Genomic DNA, 22,994 nt, shown 5'->3' with positions numbered 1-22,994 from the left:
CTCTTGACTCCTCTCCTTTTGTCAAATTATCAGTAAGATGTCTTACAACACTAGGCTAAAATCCAACAATCATTCACCTGAGGAAGGAGCTGCGCTCCGAAAAGCTAATGATTTGAAACAAACCTGTTGGACTTTAAGTTGTTGTAAGACCTCTTACTGTGCCCACCCCAATCCAACACCGGCATCTCCACATTATGTCAAATTGTCAGACAGCTTATCTGACATCCAGTACTGGATGAGCTGAAATTTACTTCATTTAAATATTGGGAAGATTGGTCCCTGTTCCAACCTCTGTTCCTGACTAATCGACTCCATCCCTGTCCCTGGCAATGGTCTGAGATTAAGGCAGATTATTTACCTCCTTGGTGTCACATTTCACCCTGATATTTTTGCCTCATACTTGTGCCATCAAGAAGGCTGCCTATTTCCGTCTCTTCAACATTGCCCGACTTTGCTCCATCTCAGCTCATCTGATGCTGAAACCCTCAATTATTCCTTTGTTACCAATAGATACACTCCTGGCTGGTGTCTCACATTCTACTTACTCTCTGTAATATATTGCCTTTAACCAAGCTTTTTGTCTTCTGACCTAATATCTCCTCATGTTGCTCTGTGTCATACTTTATTTTGTATGACAATTCTGTGAAGTGCCTTGTGACATTTCTTTCTGTTAAAGGTGCTATATTTTTCATTCAGATGTCTAGATGCTGGATATTTTGTATGTCAAATTTTCTTCACTTTGGCAAAACTCAAATCCTGTAACTAATTCTCATAGGACATTATCTCCCTATTGTTTTTATTAAAGTGAGGATGTGCATGTCGAAAAAAAATGAAATAGGAGTTGTTGTTAACTTCAATGTTGCATCGTGGGTGCTTGGTCCTCCCAAAATGGCCAGCAGCAGTAGTTAGAACCCTAAACTGAGAATTCAAGTGACTCAATTGGCCACCCACTAGGCAATTATGCTGCTGAGGCTCCTCTATGATAATATGCCATGTTAGTATGCGGACATTAGGCTCCCCTCCCGATGCCTTCCCCGCCATGACACCAGCCCTCTAACCTCTCAGCCGACTGCCAAATTTCAGCTCATGGGTTTTAATGAGAGTTGATCGTTCATTGTGAAACTGTTTTTCTTGGTGAAGTGATGTTTTATTAGATTCTGGTGTTGTCAGACTCTGTCTGCCAGAAAAAGCTTTAGTCCACCGCTGCATCATGCATAGTCCGAAAAAATGGTGATGATCTTCCCGGTGATGGAGAGTAGAGAGATTCCTTGGTAAGTCCCACAGTCAGCTTTGTCTCCTTTCTTGAAGATGGTGGCAATGAAGGTATCCCTGAGGTCGGCAGGGATTTCTTCCCTGTCCCAGATTTTCAGGAATAGCTGATGGAGATGATGGGTGATTGCTTCTCCTCCAAGTTTGAAAATCTCTGCTAGAATCCCATCTTTTCTATGTCTTTTCCATTCTTCATGTGTTTAAGGGAGGCTTTGACTTCATCCATGCTTGGTGGGAATCCAAGATCATCGTTGATGGGGTTTTGGCGGATTTCCATGAACACGTCCTATTCTACAATTGTATCGTGGTTTAGGAGATCTTTCAAGGCTGATGTTTTCTATGTCTCTCAAAAGGGTCCGTCCTAACTATGCACCAGTTTGAGACCGAGGCTTTTGGGTCCCTTTTTCGTCTTGGTGGCACTGAGGAAGTGCCAAATGTCGTGCTTGTCGGTGAGGATTTGCAAGCCTCTACCTTTCTCTGTCCACTTTTGGTTCTTAATTTCCCTAGTTGTTCTTTGTAACTCCACCTTTGCTGTTTGATGAGTTCTCCTCTTTGTCTTGCCAGTGATGTTGTTTTACCAGGTGCGGACAGCTTTCCTCTTCTTGTTGATGAGGTCTTGGATGGTGTAGTCATTCTCATCGAACCAGCCTTGCTGTTTTCTGGTCTTGTAGCCAATGGTTTTTTCACAGCTTGGGATGATGTCTGCCTTCAGCACTTCCCAGTTTTCCTCCACTCCATTAGCATGGACGTTAGAAATTTAGGTGAAGACATTATTGAAAGTTCACTTGCATACTTGTCTCATGAAGCTGCTCAGTGTTGATCTCTTTCTGAGCTAGTTTTTCATCTTCTGTTTCTTCTGGTGGAGTTTGATGGACATAGCGGAGTGGATGAGCCTGTGGTCTGTCCGGAATTCACCTGTACTGGTCATTGCTTTGGTAATGAGGGCATCCTTTTGTCTCGGGATTGGACGATGACTAGCTGATCACGTGCCACTGCTTTCATCATGAATGTCTCCAGTCTTGAACCTATATTTTTGGTGGAACAGTGTGTTAGTTATGAAAAGCTGGTGTTCTGCACATTTGTTGAGCAGGAGAATCCAATTTACAACTCCTTCCTTTCTGTTGGTTCCTTTCCAGAGTTGGGACTCTATTCCAACCCGAGCATTGATGTCCACAAGGAGGATGAACTTGTCCTCCTCAGGAATGTTGGAGAGTATGGGGTCCAGTATGGAGTAGAAGCATTCTTTGGACTCATCATCAGCATTAAGGGTTGGGGCATAGTCACTCACGACCGTTGTCTGCTGGTCCTTGGCTAGTTGTAGACGTAGGTTCATGAGGCACTCATTGATGCTGACAGGGAGCTCCAAGAGTCGGTTGACAAGTTTGTTCTTCATGGTGAATCCAATTCCATGTGTCCTGGGCTGATTCTCAGGTTTTTCTCTCCAGAGGAAAGTACAGCCACTGCCTTCTCCCCTCAGATGCCCTTTGCCTGTTCTTCGGTCTCTTTCAGGACAGTGATGACAATGTTAACGTGCTTGAGTTCATGGGAAACAAGGGCAGCTCTCTACTCTGTTCTTTTGTACGTTATCCATGGGAGTTCGGACAAGATTCGGAGATTGTGCTTAACTTTTCTTTTTTTTTCCCCTTTGTCCTGGAGGAAGGAAGGTCCGTGGGTCCGCCATCTTACCCTTCTGGTCAGTTTGCTCCTTGCCTCCGTCTCTCTCTCTCTCTCTTTCTTCCTCTACCTGCTGGCCTCCCACGATTCCATCCGCTGCAGTCCGCTCTCCTCTTCCTTCCACGGCAGCCTTTTTGCCGCCCCCGTGGTCCCGCTATCGCGGGGAATCAGCTGCTAAGCCCCGCCGGAGTGAGAGCCCGCCGAATGTGCGGCTCACTCGAACATCGCCGCCACCGGAAGTCGTGCTTAACTTTTCTGACCACAGGCAGATGAGCTCGCTGGATGCGGTTTTGCAGCCAGGTTGGAGATGGGTCTGACTATTTTTAGAGTATCTTTTCTAACTCTTCCCCATGCAGGGTGAGCCAAGTGGATCCTGAAGAGGGCTGCTCAGTGGTGAAGCAAGCTACCACAGCAAAGAGATGTAAGTCCATTCCAAGCACTAAGTGCATTCCAATCACTCAAGCGTGTGATTTCACTGCACTTACCGCTCTGTGATGTGGTCAATATTTACAAACATTGTGGTTTCACCACTTTGGTCACTGACTCATGATGGAATATGAATGGATCAAATCTGTAGATAGTTTGTACAAGCTGTCAATCACAGTCCACTACTCTAAAGCTATGAATGACTTGCAGCTAATGGACCTGTGGGAACCAGATGCAGGCACAGCTGCTTTCCTTCCACGAATAGACATATGGAGCTGCAGGGTGGGTAAATATCATAGCTATAATGCTTCCCACTGCCCTGTCTGGACTTCTCTCTAACTTCCAGATAGGGGTCCCTTTTCTGAGGGGGGGGGGAGGTTCTGTGTGTGGAGGGGGGGGGGTCAGTGGAGGGGGACCCTTTAAGCAGGTGGTCCCTGTGGGGGTCCCCCCTATTACTGGAGTCCTTGTTGGGGGTCCTCCTATTACAGGGGTCCTTGTGGGAGTCCCCGTATGACAGGGGTCCCAGAGGTGTGGGGGTACGGGTTAGGACATCCCTGTATATGGGCATGGGAGGGAAACCCAAACAATGCAGGGGTGGGAGGCTGCTGTACGGTGGTGATGGGGGGGGGGGGGGGGGGTTCAGACCGATTTGCAGTGGGGGGGGGGGGGGGTAGGGTGGCCGGCCAGCCGCGGGACCTTGCATCGGGCTGCCTGCTCAAGGTGGCAGCCAGATAGCGGGAATCCTTTGTATTCCTGGCCATGCAAATATACGCATGGCAAGGAACACAGATTGCTTGCCTGATTACGCTCCCAGAAGGATTGTAGACCACTTGCAATTCATCTCCAACAAGAGAACGAAGGCTAGATTCTCCAAACCCCGATGCCGAAATCGCCTCCGGCGGCGGGGCGGAGAATCCAGTTTCACGCATGGAATCGGGACCGGCAGCGGTTCCTCGACTCTCCGGCCCCCGAAAGGTGGCATACCCAGGGCATACACCGCACCACAAATCCACCACCTGCGGCCATTGCTTGAGGCCCGCCCCACTATCCTCCGCCCCTCTACCTACCGAGGTCCAGACGGTTTATTTCTAATGTGGTCCCAACTGTTCGGGGCTCAGTCCACGGCCGCCATGGTCGGGGTCGGGCCGATCAGAAGCAAGGGGCAGCCTTATATGGGACTGGGCCTTTATTGTGCAGGCGGTCCGGGTCAGGCGCGCAGCCGATCGGGGGAACTATTTCCGCGGTCCAGGTCCGCGGTCTGAGTCCGCCATGGAGCATAGCGCGACCGCTGGAGGCCGCCGCCGTGCGCATGCGTGGCCTCTGACCCGGAAGTGCAGGAGGCTGTATCTGCAGCTGGAGCTGTGAGCTCCACGATAGCTCTCTGCTAGCCCCCTGCAGGGCTGTGAATCTGTGGCCTTTTGATGCCACTTTTTCTGGTGTAAAAGACCACGGGCTGGATTCTCCATTTTTGGGACTATGTCCCCAAGCCGTCGTAAAAACTGTGGCCTTTCACGACTGAAAAACTGCCGTGAAAGTGCCACATATTCATAGCCCTGCCGGGGGCTAGCAGCGACCGCGGAGCTGGACCTCCCAAAAAGTGCCCCCAATCGGCCGTGTGCCCAACCTGGACCACCCACACAAAATTAGCCCGGTGCCGTACAAGGCCCCCCCTGCCCTCCGATCGGCCCGCCCCCGACCATGGCGGCTGTGAACTGAGTCCGCAGCCACCGCACTAGTATCCCGACCAGCAGGACAATGTAAGACCACGCCATCAGGAATTCGGCAGGCCAAGGGCAGAGAATGGCAGGGCAGGCCTCCAGCAATGGCCGTATATAGGGGAGACGCGTACTCTCCGAGTACGCCACCTTTCGGGGGCCGGAGAATCGGGGAACCGGTTCTCATCCCGATTCTATGCGTGGAAATGGATTCTCTGCCTCGGCGCCGGCCGCGATTTCGGTGTCGGAGTGCGGAGAATCTAGCCCCACAATTTTCACGACAGCATTGGGGTATCGTCCCTGAAACGGAGAATCCAGCCACTGGTCTCCTGAATGGAGAATTCAGGCCAGAGAGTTCCAGATCTCACAGTCCTGTCTCCGTCGCCTCTCGCCAATCGCTGCAGAACTTATTTGTGTGTGGCGGGGTGGGGGTGGGGTGGGGTGGGAGTTGGTGGTTGTGTTGTTTCCCTCTAGGTAGATGCCCGGTGCGGGACTTCTTTTAATGTGGGAATGCCATTGCATATCAGCGGACTCACAGTAATTGACAGAGGTAGGTTCAGTTCCAGTGGCAAGGGAACCTTGATGAATGAGGTTCTTCCTACTGCTGCAGCCTTCACTGCCGTCGCAGCCATTGATACCACTCGAATATCTTCCGCCTGATCCTCCGTTGTGGCCTTGTTTTGGAATGTGCTTTGCTGGTTCCTCCCCTCTGATCTTACCCTCTGACTGTTATGGATGACTCTGCCAGGACATTGCTCTCGGGATCAACGGAATGGCCAAGCCTTTCCACCACAGCAAGCTGGCAATCTACGGAAAGGCTAATCTTGAAAGGATACTTCCAAACACACGAGTAAGAATTTTCAGCTTCACAACCAAGAATCCATTTAGGTATCTTTTGACACAGGCAACGCATGTCAAATTAGTGGCAGTTTACTGTTATGAATATTGAACCCTTACACATTCATTTCACCCAAAGCTGGTAGCTAAGGGAAACTTTCATTCCAGCAGTCTGCTCTGGATTCAGATATTGCCCTAGATTTGAAGGGACAGTGAGAGAGACTAGGCAACATTCAGCATTTCCGCGTGATTGGCAAGGAGGAAAATGTTGCAGGGGCATTTTGACAGGCTGACAACAGGGAGGACGGTTGGGCAACTGCGTAGGGAAAGGGGGGTGCAATATGAGTATGGGGAGAAGGCGAGCCACATGCTGGCACACCAGCTGCGGAGGCAGGCTGCGTCCAGGGAAATATTGAAGATACGGGCTGGGGATGTGGTTTCAGAGCCAGGGAAGGTAAATGAGGCATTTTGGGAGTACCAGGGACTGTACAAGGCAGACCCGGAAGGAGAGGAGGGGGACATGGGGCGGTTACTGGACAAGCTTGAATTTCCCCAAGTGGAGGATGCCAAGAGACAGGCGTTGGAGGAGCCACTGGGGCTGAGGGAGATGCTGGATAGTTTCAGGGGTATGAAGTCAGGGAAGAACCCTGGGTACCCGGCGGAATTTTATAAGGAATTTGCGACGGACCTGGCACCACATCTGTTGGGGGTGTTTAATGAAGCACTGGAGAAGGGGGAGTTGCCGAAGATGATGATGCAGGCAGTAATCATGCTAATCCCAGAAAAAGGGAAGGACCGGGTGGAATGTGGGTCGTATAGACCCATATCACTATTGAACATGGATGTGAAAGTATTGGCTAAGTTGTTGCCGGGGGGGATGGAGGAGTGTGTCCCCGGGGTGGTGGCAGAAAATCAAACAGGCTTCGTGAAGGGTAGGCAGAGGCAGAGCTAGCAGGGGGGGCTGGCGTTACCAAACTTGCTTCATTATTATTGGGCGGTGAATGTGGACAAGGTGCGGCGGTGGTGGGAAGCAAAAGGGGTAGAGTGTGTTAGGATGGAGGAGGAATCTTGTAAGGGGTCTAGTTTGAGGGCTATGGTGACAGCAGCATTGCCAATGACTCCGAATAGGTATTCAGGGAGCCCGGTGGTGCAGTCCACAGTGAAGATATGGAATCAGTTAAGGAGGCATTTTAGGGTGGAAGGGATGTGGAAGGGGAGGGAAGAATTGGGGACATATACAAGTGGCTGGGGGAGCAGGGAGGCGAGCGGGTGGTGAAGTTCAAGGAGAAATGGGAATCAGAGTTGGGAGGGGAGATCAGTTGGGGAGTATGGAGTGAGGCACAGCGAAGGGTAAACGGGTAAATGAGCCTGATACAGTTTAAGGTGGTGCACAGGGTGCATATGACTCGGGCAAAAATGAATGGGTTCTTTCAGGGAGTAGCAGATGAGTGTGAGAGATGTGGGCGGGGGCCATCAAATCACGTGCACATGTTTTGGGGTTGCGGAAAATTGGGAAGATTCTGGGCGGGAGTGTTCACGGTCTTCACCAGGATAGTGGAGGAGGAGGTGGACCCGGACCCTTTTGTGGCAATATTTGGGGTTTCAGAGAAGCCAGGGGTCATGGAGAGGAGGAAGGCCGATGTCGTGGCCTTCGCCTCTCTGATTGCACGGCGGCAAATTTTGCTGGAGTGGCGGTCGGCATCACCACCGGGCGTAGCGGCTTTGTTGGGTGACCTGTACAACTTCCTGCGATTAGAGAAGATAAAGTATGAGTTAAGGGGTTCTTCAGGGGGATTTGAAGAAAGGTGGGGATGTTTGTGACCATGTTTGAGGGGCTGGTCATCGTGGGGTGGAGGTGAAAAAGGGGAAGAATCTGTACAGACTGTATAGTTGACTGTTGGCAAGTATGTTTCCCGGGGTGTTTATTGCTGTAACCTGTTTTGATACATGTTTGTAATAAAATACATTTAAAAAGAAACATTCAGCATTTACTGGGAAACAGTGGTGGCCTGATATAATGGGAAGCTTGTACAAACCCAGTAATTGCCATTTGGTCTGTGCAATAAATCGCCTTTCAAGGATTACAATAATGTCAACAACTCTACATTTGGGTTTTCAGCACATCTGTGACAGCGTTGGAATTTCGACAGAGCAAAGTGTCACACTCATGCCTTACAAACCTATGAATTTACTAAGAACTTATGAAATATAAACCCAAAATATTCTTTCCTGCAAAACAAAGTGGAGTTGTGAGGTCAGGTGACTTTTTATTTCTTGCCAATACAGATGGAATTGCGAAGCCCTGAGTTAATCGCCACATCTGGACAAGTCGTGACAAAGTAATTAAAATGTAAATGACCTTATTTCATTTCAGCTGCCTTGATAACATACTGCAGCATCAATTTTAACTATACCTTCTCTGACCATCTTTCAAATTGAAATTGAAATTACTTCAAATTTTTAATTCTACCCTGATGTATATTTGCATATTGAAGGCAAGCTGGATTTGAACATAAACAACGACTCTGAGCAGTGGGGACTGGATTTTTATTATCTGTCATTTGTTCTTCTATATTCATGACATGGCAGGGAATATCAAACTCAAAAGAGAGCTGTGAAAAGCCAGTGATTTAATTTTTAAAATATTTCTGCACAAACTATCTTGTGCCTTAAATGGAGAGTCAGGTATCCCCAACAGCTACATTACAGAAATAAATTGGTACTAATAAATTACTTAAGTTTATCTGCCATGGTGTAGGGTACCTGAAAACCGTTGCTATGCTACAGGCAATGTAAAGTCTTAGTTCATGCCATCAATGGTTTGTTGCGAAGTTAGCTGTTCCACTTATCTTACGAAGACAGGGCATAATGAGTGAATGCAGTGAGAGACGATGGTAACACTAAAGTCCCCTTTGTCCTTACCTCTCTCGATCCTGCTCAAGAAGGTTGGTGAAGTCGTCACTCTTGTTCATGTAATCTGTGTGCTTGTGTTTTTCATTTTCCAATTCATACACAGTACGCCTGTGACACTTTTCAGCCAGAAGTAATTGCTCCAACATTCGCCGATATGTCTCTCTGTGCTTCTCCACCAGCAAGTCCAACTGCAGTCACAAAGAAGTATTACAATCAGTCTGGACTCACTAGTCTATTACATTACCTGTAAACGGATTCCTCCCTCAATCTTGGTTTCCAATTAACCCACAGAAAGAGATTTGCAAATTCCAGTGGCTGATTTCCCACCCTCCCTCCCGAATATCTCTCCCCTCTCTTCTTTGGGTGAAGACTCATGGGTTCTAGGAGGCATCCAGCAACCCATCCAAGTGACATTTCTTAATGCCTGAACTTAACTGGTTGTCAACCTCCAACTGTAGCCGGCATGACAGCAAAATCTGATCCTCGCCTTCAGCAACATCCACACTGCAAACTTTCCAGCCAAGGTTTTCTGGAAGTCACCCAGGAATGACAACCCCAGCTGAGATTCTTTCTCCTTCCAGCAGTGCTGGGACCAGCTCTGACCCCTGATGAGATCAGCCACATTAGCAGAAGGCAGTCAGCTCACCAGAGATCCTCCCAAGCTCTGTGGTTGAACACCAGATGGTACATTTACACATTGCCATGGAGGTGAATCAGAAGTGGATGTGCTAAATGGAACAGATTAGACAGATTTTTACACCTCACTGAACAGCACAGCAACGATACCTTGAAGTTAAAACCTTGCAGTAATGTGAGCCGATTTTTAAAAAAACTCTCTTTTGTTTCACTTTCCATTTTACACGAATTGCGAACTGGATAATTTTTTTTATTTGTTCATGGGATGTGGGCGTCGCTGGCTGAGCCAGCATTTGTTGTCCATCCCTAATTGCTCTTGAACTGAGTAGCTTGCCAGGCCATTTTAGAGGGCATTTAAGAGTCATTGCTGTGCATCTGGAGTCACATGTAGGCCAGACCAGAAAAGGATGGTAGATTTCCTTCCCTAAAGGACATTCGTGAACCAGATTGGGGCAGCATGGTAGCATTGTAGATAGCACAATTGCTTCACAGCTCCAGGGTCCCAGGTTCGATTCCGGCTTGGGTCACTGTCTGTGCGGAGTCTGCACATCCTCCCCGTGTCTGCGTGAGTTTCCTCCAGGTGCTCTGGTTTCCTCCCACAGTCCAAAGATGTGCAGGTTAGGTGGATTGGCCATGATAAATTGCCCTTAGTGTCCAAAATTGCCCTTAGTGTTGGGTGGGGTTACTGGGTTATGGGGATAGGGTGGAGGCGTTGACCTTGGGTCGGGTGCTCTTTCCAGGAGCCGGTGCAGACTTGATGGGCCGAATGGCCTCCTTCTGCACTGTAAATTCTATAAACTATAAACAAAGATAGATTTAAAAAAAATAGATTTAGAGTACCCAATTATTTTTTTCCCATTAAGGAGCAACTGAGCGTGGCCAATCCACCTAATGTTCACACCTTTGTGTTGTGGGAGTGAGACTTTGATTTGATTTGATTTATTATTGTCACACGTCTTAGTATACAGTGAAAAGTATTGTTTCTTGCATACCGTACATAAGGAAGGAAGGAGAGACTGCAGAATATAATGTGACAGTTATAGCAAGGTGTAGAGAAAAAATCATGTTAATACGAGGTAGGTCCATTCAAAAATCTGATGGCAGTAGGGAAGAAGCTGTTCTTGAGTCGGTTGGTACCGACTCAAACTTTGGTATCTTTTTCCTGATGGAAGGAGGTGGAAGAGAGTATGTCCGTCGTGCGTGGGGTCCTTAATTATGCTGGCTGCCTTTCTGAGGCAGTGGGAATTATAGATAGAGTCAATGGATGGACTGACCCACACAGGCATGGGAAAAATGTGCAAACTCCACACGGACAGTGACCGGGGGCCGGGATCGAATGACTGCACCACCATGCCGCCCTAACTAGATGGGTTTTTATGACAATCGACAATGATTTCATGATCATCATTGGACGTTTAATTCCAGATTTTTATTGAATTCAAATTTCACTATCTGTCATGGATTTGAACCCAGGACCCCAGAGAATTACCCTGGGCCTCTGGATCACCAGTCCAGTGACAATACCACTCTGCCGCCACCTCCCCTTTTCACTGCATCCCCTTTTTCTCTCGCTACCTCTGTTTCTCTGTACGGGTGTCAACATGTGGTGCATGGTGGGAGTTCGGACGCCCTCCTGGTGAGGGGGTGGGGTGGGGTTAAGGGTGTTTGGGACGGGAGTTGGTGCCGGGGACACAGTGCTGCCTACACACACTGGCCGCCCTGAGGAGATTGTGCAGTTTCTTACGGCACAGCTGGCTGGTCCGGACTGTGTTGCTGACGGCGCTCACAGCCTCTGCTACCTGTGCCCAGGAACGGCGAACGATGGCAGCTGGCAGCCTCCTTGGCGGGGTACAGAGTCACCCGCCTCTCTTCCATAGCGTCGAGTAGGGTCTCAAACTCAGCATCGGTAACACGGGGTGCCACGCTCCTCGCTGCCATCTTGTTGGCTGGGATGGTGTGTGTGGGGAGTGCAGTGTGTAGATGTGGCTGCAGCTTGTCAGCCTCCTGAGTGTTAATCGCGAATCCGGCAAATCCCGCACCGTTTCCCATTGGAATTGATTGTGTTCCATGTGGAGCCGGTGCTAGCCTCTTAACTGTCGTTGAATAGGTCCAGGGTGCGGCAGCAGTTTTGCTGTCGGAGAAGTCCCCAAATCCTGCCCAGGGTCAACATTTAGCCTCAAGAATTGAGGATCCTCCACTTATATCTACTGGTTCCCCATATCCATCCTGCGTGTTACATGATGGAAAAAAGCCACAATGGTCCCATGTTCCACCCCAAATTGTACCTCCCCAACCACCCCTTGCCAAAACCCTAAAGCAGCAAATGATATGTTGGTTTTACAGCCTCCCTCACCTCTGGAATCCTAAGGTTTTGGTTCTTTTTTATGCTGTAGATAGATTGTACATGCTTCCCATTCCTTTAGCCCAAAGATGTACAAAGATGTTACGACTGCGAGGCTAGCCCTTCTCTGCCAGGTATTACAGAATGAGAAAGGTATTCGCAAAGAAGACATTTTACTGCACCAAACTCAGAGGAAACCATTTCACACATATCGATAAGAAAGCGATTTTACTCCGAATCACAAACTCTCAAGAAATCTGATACTATCAAACTGGGTGTAGATAATTTTAATTTTGTCAGTGGTGGTGAGACTTGTACTGAGGTGAACTGTACTGAGGTGAACCAAATTGTAGTAAGATTAAGAGTGGAGGCTGGATTGAAAAGCAAGCATTTTATTGATGTCTCTTTGAAGGTCTAACTCTGCAACATTGTGATCGAAAATTCTAAAATGCTTGTGCAGAAGGGCATCAGTGTTATCCTCAAAGTGATTAGAGTGCTGCCACATGGAGCTGTTGAGGCCTACAGCATAGACATGGGGAGAGCTGATGAAGGGGAAAGGGATTGAAGGACATGTTAAGATGAAGTCAGATGGCAGGTGGCTCATGTGGTGCAGAAAACAACAGGCCTGTTGAGCTGAGAGGCCTGTGGCTATACTCTAAATTCTATGAAATTAGAAAATATTTATCAGCAAAAGGTACTTGGCACAATTGAATTTTTGTTTCATCAAAGTCACGGTAGTGGGTGATGGATCAAAGTCATGGGCAGCACGGTAGCATGGTGGTTAGCATAAATGCTTCACAGCTCCAGGGGCCCAGGTTGGATTCCCGGCTGGGTCACTGTCTGTGCGGAGTCTGCACGTCCTCCCCGTGTGTGCGTGGGTTTCCTCCGGGTGCTCCGGTTTCCTCCCACAGTCCAAAGATGTGCGGGTTAGGTGGATTGGCCATGCTAAATTGCCCGTAGTGTCCTAAAAAGTAAGGTTAAGGGGGGGGTTGTTGGGTTACGGGTATAGGATGTATACGTGGGTTTGAGTAGGGTGATCATTGCTCGGCACAACATCAAGGGCCGAAGGGCCTGTTCTGTGCTGTACTGTTCTATGTTCTATGTTCTAAAGTCTGGTGCATAAATGGGAATTCTCCCCATTTTGTGGAACCATTGCACACAGCTGCCAGTTATACAGGTGAAATGGCTATTTTGTTATTTGACAAAGTGCCAAAGCAGCATTCTCACACATAGGGCACGATTTAACTAAAAAAAAAATAGTCAGTTTTGGGCGGAATTAACGGGGTCGTTCCTGGCGTTGTTTCTGGGCCCCGGTGGGGAACGCCCCCCTCAGTGCAGGAAGAGATTGGGTTGGGGCACCAGTAGGCACTCCTATCTCTTGACGCCCCCCCCCCCCCGATCCGGACCACCCCAGTGCCCCAACTCACCTGTTGGGGTTCCTCGCCTGTTGGGGGCGTTCTCGATCACCCTGCACAACACCACATACTGGCTGGGCGCCCCTGGGCATGGGCCCGATTCCCAGCGTGGGCAAAATGCCAGCTTGGCAACTTGGCACTGCCAGCATGGCACCCTGACAGTGACCCTGCACAAGTAAATTGAAACATGATCCATCGGCTGATCGGTTGGGCAGGAGACAAAACTATCAAAAGGGTCGGAAAGTCTAGCAAAGGTATTTCTAGTTCCCAACATTCCTGTAATCGCTGTGTAATATATACAATGACCCCCAGCTAGTAGGAGGGCTTCCTGCAATCAGGTGACTCCAATCAGCTCCAGAGCTGTGATGAAGTTCTGGCTTCTGTTAAAATGAAAGGAGACCCTATCTGACCGCAGGCTGCAACTCCCCCCTGGCAATTTCACCAGAGAGATCATAATGAGATGTCGGGTGGGGGGTTGTTCAGATTATTATAATGATAGGTTTATTTCATTGCCCATATTTTTATCTACTCTTGCATAGGAACTGACTGTTGCTAAGGTGAACCTCCATAGATAACAAGACCCCTCCCTACATTCACTAAATGCTGGTGGATAATTTAATCCAGGAAGCATCTCAGTGATATGTTGGGTAAGCTGGGTCTGCGAGGACTGCGTTTACTGCAGCAGTGAGAGACAGGCTTCCAACACTTGAAGAAATGCAACTCAATTTTATTGATCTCTTAACTATCATACATACTTTAACTGTGGGTTGAAACTATGCTGACTTGACTGGAGACATGAGGCCAACCTGACCAGACTACCTTACTACCACATGGTGTATGTCCTAATTGTTGCTCACGGGCTCTGACTGTCTCAGAGACTGGATCCCAAGAGAGCGGGAAAACTAGTGCCCTCTGGCTTTATAGTGTTTGTGTCCTGTCTGGTGATTGGCTGCTGTGTTCTGTGTGTTCACTGGTCATCCTGTGTGTCAATCACTGCCTGTCTGTGCACCATCATACACTTGTGTGTATATTATGACATCTCCCCCCCCCCCTTTTTTTAATTAAAAAAAAATGTGTGTAGGTCAATAAATAGTGAATGTGTGTGTGTACAGGAGCCTGACTATATACAAAGTATGTGAACGTATTTACATGGGAAGGTGTCTGGTGCAGATAGAGGGCAGATAACAAATTAGGAAGAAACAATATGTACAGATGTGTAAACGGATCACAAGGTTATGCAATATTCAGTCTATAAATTCAGTCTCTGTGGCGGGTGACGAATTCTGGTTGACCGCCTCAAGGGTGGGTCAGGGGCCGCCTGCACGTGAACGGGCGGAACTGCCTCCAATGTAGAGGTCGGTAAAAGAACTGGCAGATCGGTGGCCTCGTGGAAGGGCATGTCCTGAGGAACCAGCATGTGAGACGGGACATCACGTTCAGGTGGCGGATATTGAAGTAGCCACAGTGCCCGCCTATTACGCCGAAAAAGGAGCCATCATGCATGCAAACGAGGAATGATCTGGGGCCACTTGCTTAACCACCACAGCCGTGGCAGACCAGCCACCGTCAGGTAGCTGAACTCGGTCAGCAGGGACCGAGCAGGGCGATCTGTGGCCTGGGCGTCGTACGCCGACTTGCATTGGGCCCAAGACTGTTGCATCCTTTGCAGGACTGAAAAATTGTCAAGGTCCGGGATGTGGATAGCCGGCACCATCGTCCGTAGTGTGCGGTTCATTAGCAGCTGCGCTGGGGACAGGCCAGCGGACAAAGGAGTCGCCCTGTAGGCTAACAGCGCCAGGTTAAAATCAGAACCCGAGTCAGCAGCTTTGCACAACAGTCTTTTAACAATGTGAACCCCCTTTTCAGCTTTCCCATTTGACTGGGGGTAGTGGGGGCTTGAAGTGACGTGCGTAAAATTGTACAGCCAGGCAAAATCCACCCACTCCTGGCTGAAGAAGCAAGGGCCATTATCGGTCATAACTGTAAGTGGAGTGCCATGACGGGCAAAAGTCTCTTTGCATGCCTTGATGACTGTTGCTGATGTGAGGTCAGTCAGTCTGACCACCTCGGGGTAGTTGGAAAAGGAGGACATAGTCTTGGCCCTTTGCATGAAAGAGGTCAATACCAACTTTGGACCATGGGGAGGACATCAGTTCATGCGGCTGTAGAGTCTCTTTAGGCTGAGCAGGCTGGAACCGTTGACACGTTGGGCAATTTAGGACCGTGTTGGCGATATCCTGACTGATACCTGGCCAATATACTGCCTCTCGGGCTCGACGGCAACACTCTTCGACCCCCAGGTGACCCTCGTGGATTTGGCCGAGAACCAGCTCTCGCATGCTCTGTGGGATTACTATCCTGTCCAGCTTCATTAGTATGCCGTCCACTACCGCTAGATCGTCCTTGACATTATAGAACTGTGGGCACTGCCCCTTTTGCCAACCATCCGTGAGATGTTGCATGACCCGCTGGAGTAAAGGATCCCTGGCCGTCTCCTGACGAATTTGCCCGACCCTTTCATCAGTGGCCGGAAAGTTGGATGCACAAAACTTCACCTGAGCGTCTATCTGACAGACAAAGTCCGACTCCTCACACGGTGTGGTGATGGTCCGAGAGAGTGCGTCGGCCACAATGAGCTCCTTGCCCGGGGTGTAGACCAGGTCGAAATTGTAGCGGCTGAGTTTGAGGAGGATTCGTTGCAGCCATGGCATCATATCATTGAGGTCTTTTTGGATGATGTGAACCAATAGCCAGTGGTCCGTCTTGACCATGAATTTGGGGAGCCCATACACTTAATCATGGAATTTGTCAATCCCTGATGGAGGCCCAGGCATTCTTTTTCAATCTGAGCATATCGCTGCTCAGTAGGTGTCATGGCTCTAGAGGCATATGCGACTGGGGCCCAGGAGGAGGATTCATCCCGCTGGAGGAGTACTGCCCCAATGCCAGCCTGGCTCGCGTCGGTGGAGATCTTCGTCTTCTTGACGGGGTCGAAAAACGCCAGCACCGGCCTTGGTGAGTTTCGTCCTGAGCTCACGCCACTCTCGCTCATGAGCGGGGAGACACTGGAAGTCGGTAGTCTTTTTAACAAGATGGCGGACAGCTGTGGCGTGTGATGCAAGGTTGGGGATAAACTTCCCAAGGAAGTTGACCATTCCTAGGAAGCGGAGGACCGCCTTCTTGTCCTCCAGGGTCTTCGTGGCGTTGATCGCCGACACCTGGTCTGCATCTGGCTGCACACCGAACTGCGAGATATGGTCGCCAAAGAACTTTATTTCTGCTTGATCGAACGAGCATTTGGCTCTATTGAGTCGGAGGCCATGCTCGTGGATCCTGTGGAACACTCGCTTGAGGCGATCGATGTGCTCCTGAGGAGTTGTGGACCAGATAATGATATAATCGACGTACACTCGCACCCCCTCGATGCCCTCCATCATTTGCTCCATTATGCGGTGGAACACCTCCGAGGCGGAGATGCTGCCAAAGGGCATTCAGTGGTAACAGGAGCGACCGAACAGGGTGTTAAATGTGCACAGCTTTCGACTGGACACGTCCAGCTGTATTTGCCAAAACCCCTTGGAGGCATCCAGCTTCATGAAAAACTTGCCGTGAGCCATTTCGCTGGTGAGCTCTTCTCGTTTAGGTATAGGGTAGTGTTCCCTCATGGTGTTACGGTTCAAATCTTTGGGGTCGATACAAATGCGAAGTTCCCCTGACGGTTCATTGACACAAACCATGGAGCTAACCCAGTCCGTGGGTTCTGTGACCTTAGAAATGACGCCCTGGTCCTGGAGGTCTTGCAGCTGCTGCTTGAGGCGGTCTTTAATGGGTGCCGGCACCCAATGCGGTGCATGAACCACTGGTGTGGCATTCGGCTTCAGCAGTATCTTGTATCGGTATGGCAGTGTGCCCATACCTTCGAACACGCTGTGGTATTGTGCTATGATGTCATCTAATTGGGTTTGGAAGTTGACATCTGGCGAGGCCGTTGCCTCTGCGGACGACATGGTGTGAACCCGCTGCACAAGGTTCAGGAGTTTGCAGGCCCGAGCATCGAGCAGGGAAGCTCTGTTGGTTCCTACAATTTCAAAACAGAGGGTTGCTTTTGAAGAATGATGGGATACCGCAAGCTGGCATGAGCCACTGGCAGCAATGGCATTGCCATTGTAGTCGAGGAGCTGGCAGGCCGGTGGAAGAATGCTTGGCCTGACGCGGATGGTGTCAAGGTCAGACTTTGAAATGAGGTTCGCTGAAGCGCCGGTGTCCAGCCTGAAGCGTATGCGAGCCTTGTTGACCGTAAGGGTGGCACATCACTCGTTGTCCGGATCAATGCTCATCACTGGGAGTTGTTTCACCTTCTTGGCTGAAAGTATCGTATGCTTGGTGATGATGCCCACCCGGAATGGGGATATGAGGCCCTCCGTGTCGGGATCTGGAACCATGTCGAAGTTGGAGTCTGCAACGGGTTGCTGTACTGACCGGACGTTCCTGCGCTGCGGCTGGGATTGCTGTGTGTTGGGCAGTTGAGCAGATCTGCACAGGACTGCGTAGTGGCCAAGTTTGCCACACTGGAGACAGCGTCGAGATTTTGTGGGACATTGCCACTTTAAATGGGCGGAACCACAGTTGTTGCACGTCATAGAGCCGACGTCAGGACGCTCCGTGCGCCACCACGCATGCGCGGTGCGGTTGAACGATGTGCGCACCTGCGCAGTTCGGTCATCGGCCTCGTCGACCACTTGGTCGTGGTGTGCATGCGCAGGAGCCCGGGAAAAGCGCGCAAAATGGCCGCTCACATCTAGACTCAGGCCCTGGAGCTGTTTTACGGCCTGCACCCGCTCCGCATCGTGGGGGCCTTGCCACGCCATATCTGCCGCCTTGATATGGGAGTACCGATTATTAGCGCGCTCATGTAGGACGCAGGTCTCGATGGCGATGGTGAGGGTGAGCTGCTTAACTTTAAGGAGCTGCTGGCGAAGGGGATTGGAGTGGACCCCGAAAACGATCTGGTCGCGGATCATGGAGTCGGAAGTGGAGCCGTAGTTGCAGGACTGCATGAGGATACGGAGTTGGGTTAAGAAGGACTGAAAAGGTTCATCCTTACCCTGAAGCCTCTGCTGGACCACATAGCGTTCAAAGCTCTCGTTGACTTCGATGTCACAGTGGCTATCGAACTTCAGCAGGACTGTTTTAAACTTTGTCTTGTCCTCGTCTTCAGCAAAGGTGAGGGAGTTAAAGATGTGGATAGCGTGGTCCCCGGCTGTAGAGAGGAAGAGAGCGATCTTCCTGGCATCCGATGCGGCTTCGAGGTCGGTGGCTTCAAGATGCAGCTGGAACTTCTGCTTGAAAATCTTCCAATTGGCACCGAGGTTGCCGGCGATGCGGAGCGGCGAGGGAGGGCGGACGCTGTCCACGTTACTGGATGGCTGATCGCTGGTCAAAGGCAGACTATCTCAAGGTAGGTCCATCCAACTCGAGCATGTCTGACTGGTACCATGATGTGTTGGTAAGCTGGGTCTGCGAGGACTGCATTTACTGCAGTGGTGAGAGAGACAGGCTTCCAACACTTGAACAAATGCAACTCGATTTTATTGAACTCTATGCTGATTTTACTGGAGACATGAGGCTAACCTGACCAGACTATCTTACTACCACATGGTGTATGTTCTAGTTGTTGCTCACCAGCTCTGACTGTCTCAGAGGCTGCATCCCAAGAGAGCGGGAAAACTAGTGCCCTCTGGCTTTATAGTGGCCGTGTCCTGTCTGGTGATTGGCTGCTGTTTTCTGTGTGTTCATTGGTCATCCTGTGTGTCAATCACTGCCTGTCTGTCCACCATCATATACCTGTGTGTATATTGTGACACTCAGGTGAGCCTATACCTCTTTTTCTCCAAAATCCATGTGTGCATGTACCAGCAAGGACACCTGGGGCTGGATTCTCTGCTCGCCAACGCCAAAATCACGTTCGTCAATCGGCTGGAGAATCAAAGTTCCCGACCAAATCGGGGGGGGGGGGGGGGGGGCGGGGGGGGGGGGGGGGGAGGGGTGTGTGCTGCTTTTGCAATGCTCTGCCCCCTCCAAAGCAGCGTTCTCTCGGAGTATGCCACATCACGTATTGACGGCCTCAGGACATTGGCTAAGGCCCACCCCCCGATGCTCCGCCCCCGACCTGCCGAGTTCCCGATGGCGTCGGTTGCGTGAGCTCTCATCTGTCGGGAACTCAGCTTCGCTGCTGTGGACTCAGTCCAGCGCCGCCACAATCAGGGGAGGACCGATACACAGGCAGGGGAGACTTCATTAGGGCTGGGGGCACTTCGGGGGGGTGGTTCGGGGGGCACGGACCAACCGAAGGGGGGGACTATTTCACGGGCCGGATCCGCGAGTGGCCGCCGCCATGTAGCGCGGCACGGGCCCTGGAGGCCGCCGCCGTGCGCATGCGCAGCCATGGACCTGGCAATTCTCCAGGGGGTATTGGCAGCGAGAGCTGGGTGCCTTCCTGCTGGCCCCCAACAAACAGGGAATTGGAGGCCATTTTATGCCATTTTTCTCTGGCAGAAATCGCCAAGGCTTCCACCCGAGCATGGGGACATAGCCCCAGAATCGGAGGATCCAGCCCCTAGTCTCAGGGTCCTGGCCTTTAGACTATCAACTTTTATACTTGCCACTTTTACCAATGCTGAAGGTGGTACTTAAATGGCAATTGTTGCTATTACATTATGCAGAAATTGGGGAGGAATTCGAATAAAAATATGGACCCACGTGCTTCTGATGGGATATTGTGGAGAATAATGTATGATTGTGTTCATACTTCTTCTGAATACTCAACTATTAATATAGGTTGTGTGAAATGGAATATCCTATTCATCACAGTACTAAACATTGTAAATCTCCACCATCTCCTTATAACCATCCACCATTATTCTGCATATATACTGCACAGGAATAAAATAAAATGGTTGCACCCTATCTCAAGAAGTTTCTAAATATTGATTTTGAAACTCTGGCATCATTTAGATCTGACAGGGATGCTGTTCTTCAGTGGTCCAAACTGCACGGTGTAGTTCTGATCTAAAATGGATATTGAGACATCTTTAATATTCCCATATTAAAAGGGGTTACTATTGCCCATTAACCCCAAGTGAAAACAATGAAAATCAAGCCCGGTTTCACTAACTTATCCGGCAGAATTGCTCAGATGTGAAGCTTCAAATCAATTGTTTCCTGAAAAGCATATACACAATGCAAACCTGAAACCTTACCTCTGCCATTGGCTTCTCATAAACATCTTCCCCTGGCTTCTTTTCCTGCGCTTGATTTGCATCCCTGTACAACGTCCGCAGAATCTTTTCAGGAACAGCCAGACCATAGTATGCCTCTAGAGATACTGGATTGATCTTGTTCGACTTCAGCAAGTGAATAACATCCTCTCGTGCCTGTGGAAATTGAGGAGAACATGCGTAAAATTACCTCACAAATTAATGCTTTATCTCAAAGAATAAGGGCAAACAAATACAAATAATGCAGTACTTTGCACTGGATTTTCATGGAGTGTGGGAGACTCCGTGGAGAGTTGAAAATCATAGCCGGCTCTAAGTCTTGAATTCCTGGCCACATTCCTGGTGTTACCAATTTTAACAGGGTCTTTTATGGATGTGAGCTGGTTTGGTTCATGAACCTCATCATTCACACTTGGCTGAGAGCCCAGGTATCCATTAGAGTACTGGAACACCAGAGCCCTAGGGAAACCATTGCTTGTCTGACAGCTCATAATCTCTGATCTCTGCTGTTAATTTCAGAATGTTTATTTACGTTAAAGATAAAGACATTTCCCATGCTTTCAGCTTCAGCTGTTGATACTTTAAAGAGTATGGGTTATTAAGACTTTCGTTGGACTTTAGTATTGCTGAAAAATCAGACATGTTGAAGCTTTTCATCTTGCATCCACCATGACACTTCACAAGAATATTGCCATAGGAGAAAGGAGCAATTTATGCTCTATGAGAAGAAAATTTGCACCAGGTGATTGACTGTTAACTGTCAAGCATTGTTTGAAATTTAAACTCGGCGGCTTGACCCTGATTGGTCAACGCATTGCCTTGCAGGATGAGTCAGTGGTCGCAGTCACTTATTTTGTTTAACGGAATCAAAATAAGTGACAACTATTTGCCGACTCATTCCTCAGGGCAATGCCTTAACCAATCAGGGTCAAGGTGCCTGGTCTAAATTTCAAATAACGCTTGGCTTTATATTTTTTCATGAGTCCAACAACCCCTTATCTACATTTGTAAGCCTTAATATGCATTTATTAACACTGTGTCCATGGCACCTGAACATATCCTAGACCTTCCAATTTCCCCATGTTTCTCAAACTGCTACTTCAAAGACTATTAATGAGCTTCACAACAAGCTCACCAAGCTCTTCACTGGAGACGTCAACGTTTCTGGATCCCAGTTTCCACCCTCTTTTCGAAAATTGAGTTGCGTCACAGCGATGGTGGCATTCAGCAATGCCGTCTGAGATTACGATTTTCATGCTGATTGCTCCAACCCGTAGGTCTCGTGTGAGTTATAACACAATACAAACCCGTACCTCTCCTCACATAACTCCGGATGATGAGCTGGAATTTTAACCAGGGTGTGGGCACACAATGAAAATCGTAATCTCAGATGACATCGCTGAATGCTAACATCGCTGTGACGCAACTCAAGTTCCACACAACGTCCTTATTCCAAGCAATTAATGACACAATGTCAATGGTTGTGAGGTTAAAATCATGAATTCTCATTATAACGTTGGTCAGACTAGACAAAGAAGCTCCTTCGCTGACTGTGTGAAAACGCATGGAATTTATGTGGTCACCCAGTATGAAACCCTTCTGTCAACTGTATGAAACATGGAAATGAGATCACTAGAAAAGGAAATGTCTTCACATGAACTGAAATGGTTGCCTATTGAAAAATCTAAACTGGTATCACAGCATTCCTTGTTCACTGTGTCTGTACCTCCCAACCTCCTTTCTGTATGGTTTATATAAAGGGCAAATGAAAGGGGGCAGTGACGTATTGGAAAATAAACAATTGAGCGGGAACAGGAAGTAAATGCCATTCATAGATTTGTTTTTCACCAAACTAATCAACTTTTGACTGAGCTGTACTTTGCACTTCTGAAACCTGGCAACAAATTGACAAGGGATTACCTTGCGTAAAAAGAAATGTCAGTAATACCTGTGATGACAAGATTTCGCAGAAATCATAATTGTGGCAAAATTACCCACATTGTGTAAAGGTGGAAATGATTCCCAGCAGCATGTGAACACTGAATGTGCTCAGGAGAAAAACCTCCCATTGTTATTTTAACAGAGTCATTAATGAGGATGCATGAGTCCAAAGATGTACAAGTTAGGTGGACTGGCCATGATAAATTGCCCTTAGTGTCCAAAATTGCCCTTAGTGTTGGGTGGGGTTACTGGGTTATGGGGATAGGGTGGAGGTGTTGATCTTGGGTAGGATGCTCTTTCCAAGAGCCGGTGCAGACTCGATGGGCCGAATGGCCTCCTTCTGCACTGTAAATTCTATGACATGTACTCCTCCATCTTTCATTCTAGTCTGGTGACGGCCTCTGACAACTCTGCCTGATGTTCCTATTCCTGTCTTTGCATCTCCAGCACGTTTCTTAGGCCCGATTCAACCACCCTCGACACCGTCCCCGCCACCCCCTTCCAGAATTCTTCCAGTGCTGGGCATGCCCAGAACATATGGGCGTGGTTC

At 49.0% G+C, this 22,994-nt stretch overlaps 1 protein-coding gene across 4 annotated transcripts in view; it reads right to left on the bottom strand.

Annotated features, from left to right (window-relative positions):
- The window catches only part of LOC119969365 (filamin-A-interacting protein 1-like), a 307,948-nt gene that overhangs the window by 169,468 nt on the left and 115,486 nt on the right, over positions 1–22,994 (bottom strand). For all 4 annotated transcript variants that reach the window (XM_038802929.1, XM_038802939.1, XM_038802921.1 and 1 more), the window contains exons 3-4: positions 20,486–20,659; positions 8,844–9,022 (exon numbers count right to left, since the gene is read on the bottom strand). In XM_038802929.1, coding sequence (XP_038658857.1) covers positions 8,844–9,022; positions 20,486–20,659 — 353 coding nt within the window. The remainder of the gene's footprint in view (positions 1–8,843; positions 9,023–20,485; positions 20,660–22,994) is intronic.

The sequence above is a fragment of the Scyliorhinus canicula genome, chromosome 1, assembly GCF_902713615.1.
Source record: "Scyliorhinus canicula chromosome 1, sScyCan1.1, whole genome shotgun sequence".
Taxonomy (NCBI): Eukaryota; Metazoa; Chordata; class Chondrichthyes; order Carcharhiniformes; family Scyliorhinidae; genus Scyliorhinus; species Scyliorhinus canicula.
This window is presented reverse-complemented; position numbering and strand designations above follow the sequence as displayed.